The 12542-nt window shown below is 42.9% G+C and overlaps 1 protein-coding gene across 2 annotated transcripts in view; it reads right to left on the bottom strand.

Moving 5' to 3' along the window:
* Positions 1-12542, bottom strand: part of Ttc23l (tetratricopeptide repeat domain 23 like) — a 61650-nt gene that overhangs the window by 35683 nt on the left and 13425 nt on the right. For both annotated transcript variants that reach the window (XM_048429496.3, XM_087896948.1), the window contains exon 4: positions 6853-6976. In XM_048429496.3, the coding sequence (XP_048285453.2) occupies positions 6853-6976 (124 nt within the window). The remainder of the gene's footprint in view (positions 1-6852; positions 6977-12542) is intronic.

Genomic DNA, 12542 nt, shown 5'->3' on the forward strand with positions numbered 1-12542 from the left:
CTAAGGGCAGCGAGGCCCCTCACTAGAAAAATGCAGGGAATGCCAAGTCCCAGCTAGACAGAACTGGCGGGGGTTTCCTCTTGTTTTCTAAAAAAAAAAAAAAATTGGTGTTCCGGAGAACTTATCCAAGCTATTTGTCCCGTTAACAGAGGTAGAAGGCAGACTTGAGAACACTGCCTGTTGGATTACTGCCTCATCATCGACCCTGGCTCACATCTTTCCTTTTCCCTTGTGGAAAAAGAAAGGGGCCAGATGCTACCCTGTTCCCTTCCACTCTATGGAAAACAAGAAGCAACGCTCACTTTCGGCCCTTGCTGCAGACATCTAGGGCTGGCAACCATGGTCATTCCTACCAAGGAGGCCTCTTGTGCCCCGAATCCTCACTTCACACCACTGATTTGTTCCTAAACTATTCTGCTTTGCCTTTGGCCTTGGAGCATGGTTTCACAGCATGAATCCAACTCAATTTCCAACCAGGACAATCTGAAAGGATTGGCCGATGACGCCCGCAGCCCTCATATGTTCTAAATGCGCAAGACCTCCTTATTGAGTTGCAACAATAAAAGGAATGAAGGCTTCTCTGGAATGACTCTAAACCTGATCCTGAACCCAACTAGTCCCCGAAGAGCTTAACTGAAGACAGAAGTGGGCTCTGTGAAGAGGGGGCTTGGTTCTAAGTAAGCAGACTGATGAGGCTTGCAGCCTGCCCTGTACAAATTCCAGGGCCCTGCTTTCAGCTTCTGGTTTACAAGCGCAGAGGTGAGAAACAAGAGTCAAACTTAAAGCAATAATAGGCCTTCAATGGTGGCCAGACACTGTTATTTCCCCTAGGTGATGTTAATTCAGGGTATCTGAGGCCCACACCTGTGTCTGAGGAGAAACAGAGTTAGTAAAAAATTTATTTCCAAGACAGGGTCTTACTTTGTAGCTCTTAGCTCTGACTGTCCTGGAACTCATGATGTAGACCAGGATGACCACAGACTCCCAGGGATCCGCCTGCCTCTGCTAGGATCAGAGGTGTGTACCACTACGCCTGACTATGCCTAGTTAGCATTAGTAAAATCCTCTTATTTTTATGGGCTTCTCTTGGTCTTGACCAGTGGGTAGAATAGGTAGAATTTTGATTGACAGAGTAGTTTGCATTTGAGTAAAGCCTGTGGCCATGAAAACGAAAGTGTAGGAAAAGATAAGAAGTAGACCAATTAAAGTAAAAGTAAAGTTTGAACGTAAAGATACACAAAATAAACACTGGGTCTGTAGTATACAGAGAGAAGACAGAGTCAGGGAGATGCCAAGTAGCTGCCAAAGGAGAAAGACACTAAAACATAGTATTTTTTTAGAAAGACACTAAAACCTTTTTGGTAAGTTGCAGTCTTGTGGTGATATATAAATTAATAGAAATGGGTTAATTTAAGATATAAGAGCTAGGTAGGAATACATCTAAGCCATTGACCAAGCAGTGTTGTAATTAATATAGTTTCTGTGTGATTATTCTGGTCTGGGCGGCTGGGAAACAAAGGTGCAGTTTACACATACTATGTATGAAAGTGTATCATAAAATGTCCTTTGACATCACTATCAGTGACACCTTTAAATGACTCAGCATTTTTAATTAAAAAATACTTTCTTTTATGTAAAGGCAAAAGTTCTGCACATGTGTGTCTACATGAGACTCTTCCCAGGTCTTTCTGTGGAGGATGTCATCTGACTCTAAAATCCATGACTTCCACCCCTGTGGTTGCTCACTTGTTTTCATGTCTCTTTCCTTGTCTGATGGGAAACTTCAGCCAATCACATTCTGCTTAGGGTATGTCCCCCTGGGGCCACACAAAACAAATAAAAGATCCATGTGCGCTTGCCGCTTCCTCTCTCTTTTGCCCCCCTGCGTCCCCAGATCGCTGGAACCCCGGTTTTGTAAGTTTTCCTTTCTTCTGTTTATTAAAGCTAAATCTTTTATATTAAGCTAGTCTGGTTAATTTTTAACTACTGATCGACCACGCCCTTCACCTGTCCTCACACCACCACACTTATTCCCAGAGTCAGTTTCTCTTATTGAGTAATTTATTATCTCTGTCTTAACTTTGAGCATTTTTCAGCTAAGACTCTCTCAAATGCAAACTCACTTTAAGCTGAGTTGTGCTTCCTGCAGGCTAGATCGTCTGTGGGAGTTTTTGTTTGTTTGTTCGTTGTTTGCTAAGCTTTGTTTTGAATTATCCTCAGTTTTGTCTGTACCAGTTTTTTTTTTCTAATCAGAGAAAACAGGGCTTATGACTTTTACCTTTTCTGTTTTTGTAACACAACGGAGCTATGAATACCTGGACAGTTCCCAAGGACAACAAACTGACTGATTAATTTACTGTCTCACTAATAATCAGCAAAATAGCAGGAAACTTGCTGTCCACATACCATATGCTCCTTCCTGTGCACTTGGGGGACAGTTCATTATCATAAGCCAAATGCCCTGGTGGCCTCTGCCTGCCCTTGCTCGGTGCTGCGTCATCAAGCCCTCTAAAATTACCCTTCAGGGCAGTTGGAAAGAGAGTCCCACCTCTGGCATCATTAGATTTATCTCACCTAGCGACAGCCACCTATACATTCTGCTCTAGCAAAGTTTCATGCTCCCTTAGAGACCCCATTCCACCCTCTAGTCCACCAACTGATTGACTAGGGTTTCACTATGTAGTCCAGCATAACCTTGATTTAAGATTCTCTTGTCCTAGTCTCCCAGGTGTGTGTCACCTCACCCAGCCATCCCATTTTAAAAAAACACTTCCTCTGATGGTTTGATTAAGAATGGCCTCCATTGACTCCTACATTTGAATGCTTGGTCCTCAAGAAGTGGCATGACTTGAGAGGTATTAAGAGGTATGGCCTTATTGGAGTAGCTGTGTCGTTGCTGGAGAAAGCATGTCACTGGGGTTGGGCTTTGGGTTTTTCTATTGCAATTCAAAATCAAAACATCAAAGCCAGCACCCAGATAGGCCTGGAAGTGTACGACATCGCCTGGGAGTGTACGACATCAATCCCCACAGTGTGAGGCAGACAGATTTCTGAGTCTGAGGCTAGCCAGGGTTCTATAGTGAGATCCTGTCTCACAAACAAACAATAACAAAAACCCTCCCACTCAATAATTCCAGTTCTCCTACCATGATCTAGTCATCAATGAAAAAGGCATCTTAGTGGTCAAATTTATCTTTGAGAATTCACCTTTTCTTCTGGGGTAGGTAGAGAAAACAAATGTCCTGTAGCCCAGGCTGGCCTTGAACTTGCTCTGTGGTTTGGTTTCTAGCTTGTGATTCTACTGCTGCTCCAGCTTCCTGCCTGTTGTAGATCTCACACCCATGCTGCTGTGCCCTCCTCTCCAATGAACATTTTAGGGTAGGTTGTTTATGACTGGAGAGTTAAAATCAAGCCAGCACTTGGCAGGTGGAGACAGGACGATCAGCAGTTCAACAAAATCCTCAGCTACGTGGGAAGTTGGAGGCCAGCCTGGGCTGCATAATACAACATCGTAAGAGGAATAAAAATAAAAAAGAAAAGCTACAGCCAGATGAAATAGCAAACCTTGAGGCCTCATTTCCAATCTGGTTCACTGTCATCGTCAGCACCCTCTATTGTCCTTTTCTTATCTTTCTCCTATATTTTGTCTATTCCCCTCTTACTCATGCAGGAAGAACTGGATTCGAATGTTGCACCTCACTGTGATTCCATTTTCCCTAAAGATGCACTCAGATATTTCCCTTATAGCACACAGAGGTCCTCCATGCTCTTTCATGAATCATTCCCATTTTGTGTGAATACACTTGTTCTCCATTGATGAATTGTTTGCTGTTTCTTTCAGTACCATAGCCAATCTTCAAAGCATAGCTTTATCCATATGTTGTAAGTATGTATTTAGGAAAGATTCCTGGGAATGCGACTTGGTTTTAAACCAGCCCTTCCTCCATAGACCCCTGAATCCTACTATTTTACCCATTTATTTAGGTTTAACTTTGGTACTAGATCCAAATAACTCAGAGAGCTTCCATCCAACTATCACTGAGAGATTAGTTTTGCTAAAGGGATGCTTTGATATTTTCAGCAGCCTACTGGAAAATTTCCAGTGATCTTCCTTGCCTACTGTATCAATACAAGGCCCTTGGCCCACATTTAAAAGCCATGCTGTTATCTGCCCAGCACAGCCTCTTTTCCAAGTTCATCTTCCTAGTCTAAACTATGGCTAGATAGCGAATCTCACCCACTCTACACAGATGCTGCACACCACACCATGGCTACATAGGGTATCTCCCTGCAGTCTAAAAGGGCACTGCACACAAAACCATGACTAAATAGGATATCTCCCTGTGCTCTCAACAGATGCTGCACACCGCACCATGGCTAGATAGGGTACCCCCTGCAGTCTAAACAGATGCTGCACACCAAACCATGGCTAGATAGGGTACCCCCTGCGGTGTAAACAGATGTTGCACACCAAACCATGGCTAGATAGGGTATCCCCTGCAGTCTAAACATATGCTGCACACCACACCATGGCTAGATAGGGCACCCCCTGCAGTCTAAACAGATGCTGTGCATTGCTCACTTAAGCCTTCACCTCTTGCCCCTGTCTTTCATTAGAATCTTACCTCCCAACAAAGTTCTCGGCTACCAACCACACCCTATTATTGAATGTGCATGCACACACACACACACATATACACATATACACACACACATGCACGCACGGACACATCATTTATCAATTGCTGCTTCAGTTAGGAATGACTTCACTCAGCCTGTCCAAGGGTATTTATTTAAATCAGTTGCAGACCTCTACCCTTAAGCACCTTCTACCAAGGGTCTCCAGGTCACCCTCTTCGTACAAGAGGTTCAAAGTTCTTTGTGTGTGGGTGCATGTACATATAGTCCCAGTGTGTCCCTCCTGATATTTCTTTGGTGCGCACAAATTTCTCATAAAATACTTACTGAAGGGCTGTGTATTGAGAAAAAAAAATCAGGCTTTGGGCTTGACACCCATATTCCCATGTAGGAAGGGACACAGAGGGAAATGAAGAAAGCAGTTCCGATGTCTAGAAACATGCACACACGTGCAGCCAGGCATGAGCACACACATGGATGTTCCTCTCCTTCTCCACAACAGGCTGGTTCATATATTCTATCCATCTGTTTAAAAGCAGTTCCAGGATTAATAGTAACAGAAGTCAGTAGAGCTCCGAGGGCCCTTTAGCCCCCTCAAAGGTCTACGGTGTTGAAAATCTTGTTGTTCTAGTTCACGGGCCAAACACTAGAAAGGGGGAGACTGGGTGAAGACTAGAACTGAACACCGAGGCACTGAGCTATTCTCCAAGAAAGGTCATAATGAGTGCAGTCTAGAAAACCCTAGGTTGGGTGTCGGGGACTCGTGTTTCAAGTTTAGGCTTCTAACTAGAAAATTCTTCCATCTGGAAAAATGATCAAACACTCCCCTTCACAGAATTTTTCTCTTCTAACCTCTTATCCCAAATGTGGTTTCCTCTCATGTAGCAGGCAGAACTGTGACTTTCAGAGAACAAGGCAGTTGACACCATCCTTTGTAGGATTTCCGCCTGGACTATTTTGACTCAGCTTCCAATTGAATAGGAGAGGTAAACTCAGTCAGTGTGTGGCTGGTAGTGTGATGGGACATGGGCAAGCTTGTATAGTCTGACCATGGTTCTCTTCCACCTGCACAATAAGAAACAGTCTCTAGTCTTAGACTAAGTTCAGACAAATCTTCCATTCCACTTCATATTGTCTATCTCCTCAAGTCTGAAGCCAGGTCAACGAGTCTTGGGTAGTGACTGTGAATCTGGGCTTTTCCAGGGCCCAGACAGAGTTCTCATCCATAACAGGGACCCAACTGCCAACGTCGGTCTCCAGCCTTGATCTTATTTGCCCTCTGATGACCAACTGAGAGGAGGCCAAACTTCTTTTGGAAACCATGTCCTCCCTTCAGTTCCATGACACAGTCTTCCATTTTCTTGTCTGCCTCCTCTCCTGTTGCCCATTCCTAACACACCTGCTTTCCACTTTCTCCTGCCCTCTTTCCTCCTCTTTTTGCTTCCTTTTTCCTGATCAAACGTCTAATCTTAAGGCTTCAACTTGGTGCTCTGTACTGATTGTCCCCAAACTTGTATTTTCCTAGCTGTAGATCTACTTTTTAGTTGCCGACAAGTCTAGTTTGCATTCTGTTGCTGGATAAACATGACCGCAAGCACCATGAGGAGGAAAGTTTCATGTGTCTTTCAGCAAAGACTCTCACCATTCGGGTCTGAAGAGAGCCTACAATGTACTGAATAAGGAGTTTTAGATAGGAAAAAACCCCGCAGTTCCCACTCACCCTTGTTCCAGAAATGCCTCAGTCTGTTGCAGATATTTATTGAGCCCTTACTGAAAAGTTCTGAACTCAGAGCTTTTACTTGGGTTCCAGTTTTAGCAAATGCATTCCACCTTGTACCCCAGTACCAGAAAACTCTTGGGTCAGCCTTCTGCATGAGCTGAGTGTTTTCACCTGGTTGCCAGCTTCCCCTTGCCCTGCTCTTTCTCACTGTGCCTTAGTGTCTTAGCCACAAACTAACACCTGCAGTCCTGCGAAGGATTTGCGAGTACTAAAAACTGCTACCTCGGCACACAGTGAACAGTCAATAACTTGTCACTGTCATCATTTTTATTTCTAAGGCACACTGTCTCCTGTGACCAGGGAGTTCCCCCTTTCCCTTGATGAGATATGGCATGGAATTAAGTAGGGGCCCTCCCAGTCATCTGAGCCCCAAGGGAGGGCTCGGTTTGCCTCACAGGCTGCCCCAGCAAGACCTGGCTGGGGAAAGCAAGTACCTCTCAGAGTCAGGTAACCATAAGCCAGGTTGGCTAAAGCTTGAGCACACTTCCAGTGTTCTTTCCCAAAAATAATCCGAGAAAGGATGAAACACCGAATCAGCTCCTTGTTTGCCTTGATATTCTGCAGAGAGAGGAAAAAAAGTCAGTTTAGGGCAGGAAGAAAGTCTGGGGCACCTCACTAGAGGGTAGGACTACATTGGTCTGGAATCTTTTTTGCCATTCTGTTTCATCACTGAGTCCGGTTGGCTCTCCTTTACACACATATCCTAAAACCAAGCTCTTCTCATTTCCGCTTTGTGTTTGTTGTCTCTCAGCCACCCCCAGCTTTTCGTGGCTGTACAGTAACCCTCCTGACTGCGGCCTCTCTTGTCCGCCACACTCGCTCTTCTATCTGTCAGCTAGAGAGCTTCCTTTAGTATTTGTCAGGGAAAGCTTTCATCATAAATAGAGAGAGAGTGAGTTAAATAGCATCATTAGTTTCCTGTTTCCTGCCATTGCCACTCCTACTCAAGCCTATACTCCCCATAACTTCTCCTTCTGTACCACTGAAGAAAATCTAGATTATTTCATCTATTAGTAATCTCGTAGGTAGATTAGAGACAACCACAAAATCATTATCACCAAAACATTAGCAGTGATTTCTTAATATCAAATAGAGTAATAAACCCAATATTTTGAAGGGATTTTGTTTGTTTGTTTTGTTTTGTTTTTTGAGACAGGGTTCCTCTGTGTAACTTTGGAGGCTGTCCTGGAACTCACTATGTAGACCAGGCTGGCCTCAAACTTACAGAGATCTGCCTGCCCCTGCCTCCCGAGTGCTGGGATTAAAGGCGTGTTTTATTGTTTGGTGTTTTGAGACAGAGTTTTGCTATGTAGCTCAGGCTGGTCTTAAATTTATGATCCTCCTGTCTCTGCCTCATGAGTGTTGAGTGGAACCATGCCCAGGTTATCTTTTAAAAAAAAAAAAAGAAAACAAGCAAACAAAACAAAATGATGAACCAAACAAAAACTTGTAGGCATAACTACTTTGTAAATATAGCATGCTCTTCTGTCAGAAGTTAATATTTGCTTGTCTTGTTTCCTGACATTAGCACACATTTTCCACCATTGCTCCCTCATATGTTAGCTGGAATACTTCTCTGAATTGAAATTCCTTAGGGCTGGTGAGATGGCTGAGTAGACTTAGGCACTTGCTGCCTAAAACTACAAACCTGGTGATCTAGGGCTCAATCCCCGGATCTCATGTAAAGCTGGAAAGAACTGACTTTGCAATGCTGTCCTCTCATGGCTATGTGTGCTCTGACGCAGGCACAGGTGCACAGACACAGTCGTCAAGAATGGTAAACAGAAATTTCACCCACCTACTTTTTTTGGCTGCCCAGTGGAACCGTTTGTAATGAAAAGGCAGGCTACCTGATCATTCTTACTCTTTGCTTACCCACTTTCAGAATAACAAGCTTGTTCGTGGGCTTCCTCTAATGGCAAGCAGGTACGTTATTGTAATTATTGTAAGCTTAAATGCTCTTAAACATTTTGTGTGGCAACAGAATCTTTTAAGAGTATAATTAGCTTATGTTACTGTCCTGGATATATACATCATCCTTTCTATTTTTAAGAAAATCCAAAGTCTTTACCATAGTCTCCACATGCTCAGTATGACCGTACACTGATCACTTCTTTAATTTTCTATCCCTTTCCATTCTTGCCTTTCTCTCACCGCTGCAAGCATACTGCCCAGCTGACCCCAAACAGGGTAATGAGCTTCCACTGTGGGCTCCCATGCCTGAGATGTTCTTGTGAGTATTTGGGTCTCTCGCTTCACTTTTATTGTGTTCACTTCAAAGGCTGTTCTTGGCTACTGTCCTAAAATAACCTGTTCCTTACCTGCTTTATTTTGAATCCATGGTCTTCCCATCTGATATGGTTGTTGGTTTACTATCTGCCTCCCCAAATAGACTCTAACTTCCTTAAGAAGTTTCCAGGTGTGATGGCTCACACCTTTAATCTCAGCACTCAGGTGGCAGAGGTGGGTAGATCTCTGTGGAGTTAGGGACCAGCCTGGTCTACACAGTGATACCCATACATCTAGAGCTATACAGTGAGACTCTGTCTTAAAACAACCAGAAAGAGAGGGATTTTTTCCCTCTCGTTCACTGTTATAGGACTGTACACAGAGAAGGTATATTTACAGCATTCAATGAATGGACCATCTCTTGTAATAAGTATAACAATAAGGTAAGAGAGGGAGCTCGGCAGAGAGCTCTAGAAGACCACAAACCACACATTTGTGTTGTCATGCATTTCAGTGACTTTACATAGTCATCCAGTGGCTACAGTGGTCATCAACTCCAAACATTAATTTTTAGGTGAAGCCAAAATAGCCCTTTAAAGAATCGAGAGCTAAAGTTCTGGCTAGTCTGTGATGTGTGCCGGCTACATTGCTTTGGGAAAGGTCAACCAAACCCCAGCTTCCTGTCCTGAAATTTGGAAACCTGTACCATCTACCTTAAAGAGTTATTGTAAGAAGACAATTAGTTCATGTTCACATGATCCAAATTTGTGAAGAGTCATCTAGTTACATTCTTTTTAAAATACAGTAACCCTTCATGTGGGTCCACAGACTGCCTCCTCTTGACTCCTGCATTTCCTACATCAACCAGGTACTTCTGCTTCTTCTGATGCAAGCCACAAACAAGGGACATCTCCCCAAACTTTAAAAATATCCAGTCAGCATTTTGGAGAGTTCATCAAGGGATAACCATAACAAACATTAAGATCTATTATGAGTATAAAACCAAGTACCAGGAAAACTTCCAACAGGAGGAGTCCAGAGCCCTGGGATGGGCTGGCTAACCCTTAACAGTTTGTATCACTCTGATACTCCTTGTCCTAGGGAAGAAGAGACAACCAGTATGGGCGTTAGAGACCACCCCACCACTGTTGCTTATAGTAGTATCCTGTCCTTTAAGGTTGTGATTATTAGACTGAGTGACATTTAACTCCTAAGATATAAATATTTTCATTATCTAAACTGGACAAAGAGTTTCAAACCATGAATCCTCTACTGGTTAGGCTGGTTAGTCTGCTGTGAGTCGACTGATGAGAGTGACTTTCATCTGAGGAACTACTCACATCAGATTGGCTTCTTGTCTATGAAGCGTTGTGTTGACTGTTAATTGGTGTAGGAGGGCCCCGACCCTTTTCTATGGGCAGAAAAGCCCTAGGCAAGTGGGTCTGGACTACATAAGAAAGCTAGCTGGGCATGGACCAGAAAGAGCAAGCTAGAGAGCATCTTTTCTCCATGGTTCCTGCCTGTGACCCTGCATGAGTTCCCGCCATGGCTTCCCTCAGTGATGGACTGTCACCTGCAAGCATAAGCCAAATAAACCCTTTGATCTCCAAGTCACTTTTGGTCATACTGCTTATTGCAGCCACAGAAAGCAGAGAAGCACACTTGCACTGTGTGGAAGACGGTACTTTTTTGCTTATAGAAATGATATTTCCAGAATACATGTGTGAACTGATGAAGATCTAGGTTGGGATGGCTGTCCACCGAAGTTCTTGAGACAGTTTGTGGAGGCAGATGGACAGATACTTATCAAAGAGGTAACAGCAGTGTTTGCCTCTAGGGTCCTTCTCAGTCTTTCCTGTGCCCTCCTCCCACTTTCCTCATATGTACTTTAGAATCATTTTCTCTTGGCCACACATGACCAGGAGTCAGTGTGTGAACTTCTCTGTTGATAAACCACAATCTGGGAGCAGGCTGATGGCTGTGTCCTAATAAGGAAAGTCAGTGTCAAGATCCTAGATTTTGAACCCTTTTGTTTGTACACCTACTCAGAGATCAGAATTCCCAGTCCTTAACTTAACCATATAAATACGTTCACCTTCATCTAGAGGCGAATATGTTCACCTTCATCTGGATGCAAACCTCTGCTGCTTTCTGTTTCTTGTTCTTTGGTTTGTCTGTGATGTGGGATTCCCCTTTGTATGCTTTGAATACCATTGTTGAGTAAAATCTATCTTGGCCTGTTGATAGGGCAGAACTTAGGTAGGCAGGGAAAACTAAACTGAATGCTGGGAGAAAGAAAGACTGAGTGAGAGAGAAGCCATGTAGCCCCACCAGAGACAGATGCCGAAACTTACCAGTAAGCTGCAACTACACGGCGATACACAGGTTAGTGGAAATGGGTTAAATTAAAATGTAAGAGTTAGCCAATAAGAAGTTAGAGCTAATGGGCCAAGCAGTGATTTAAATAATATACTTTCTGTGTAATTATTTTGGGTCTGAGCAGCCGGAAAACAAACTAGCAGCTTCTTACAATATGTCTGATTCTACGGTGATCTTGACATCCTCCCTATATCAATTATCTGCTTGACCGCTGCTGTTCTTGACCTTTTGCTTTACCATCCTGACCCTCTTCTTACCCAAGGATTATCTTGAAACCTTGATATAAGGCATAAGAGACTTCTTAAGATAAGGCTAAACAAACAGCAATTGGGTATGACAAACACCAAATGTTTTAGTTAAAATTTTGGTTAAAAGTTAAAAGTAAGGTTTTAATAGCCTGCCTGCAGAAAGGTAAGACTGCAGGCAGGGAGATTTCTGACCAGCAAGGGGCACTAATCCTGTAGCAGAAGACCCAGCGGAGTGAAGAGCCATTGGAGAACATCTGAAGGAAGAGATGGGCAGGTACCAAGGCAAGAATTCCTCCAACAATCTGAAAAACAACATGAAAACACCAGATCCCAGCGATCTTACGACAGAAGGACTTGAACACCCTATTCCGGAAGAAGTGGAAAACAGTGTCATTATGAAAGCAATAGAGTCTCTTAAACAGGGTATGAATAACTCACTTAAAGAAATAGAAGAAAAATATAACAAAAAGATTGAAGAAATAAATAAAGAAATGGAAGAGAAATATAACAAAAAGTTTGAAGAAATGAGTAAATTCGTAAACGATACCCTGGGAAACCAAGAAAAAACAATCAAACAGGTAATGGAATCAGTTCAAGAATTGAAAACTGAAATGGAGGCAATGAAGAAAACACAAACTGAGGGCCAGCTGGATATGGACAATCTAGGTAAACAAACAGAGACTTCAGGAACAAGCATAACCAATAGAATACAAGAGATAGAAGAACGAATCTCAGATTATGAAGATAACATAGAGAAAATAAATGCTCTGACCAAAGAAAACAGCAAATCCAACAAATTCTCATCACAAAATATTCAGGAAATCTGGGACATAAAAAAAAACCAAATCTAAGAATAATAGGGGTAGAAGAAGGAGAAGAATTGAGATCAAAGGTCCAGAAAATATATTCAACAAAATTATAGAAGAAAACTTTCCCAACCAAAAGAACGATATTCCTATGAAGGTTCAAGAAGCATACAGAACACCGAATAGACTGGATCAGAAAAAAACATCCCCTCGCCATATAATAATCAAAACACAAAGCATTCAGATTAAAGAAAGGATATTAAGAGCTGCAAAGGAAAAAGGTCAGTAACTTATAAAGGTAAACCTATCAGACTTACATAAGACTTCTCTATGAAAACCATGAAAGCCAGAAGGTCCTGGATAGAGGTACTGCAGAAACTAAGAGACCATGGATGCAAGCCCAGACTACTATACCCAGCTAAGCTATTGTTCACTATTAACGGAGAAAACAAAATATTCCAG

The sequence above is a fragment of the Myodes glareolus genome, chromosome 15 (genome assembly GCF_982192425.1).
Source record: "Myodes glareolus chromosome 15, mMyoGla1.1, whole genome shotgun sequence".
Lineage (NCBI taxonomy): Eukaryota > Metazoa > Chordata > Mammalia > Rodentia > Cricetidae > Myodes > Myodes glareolus.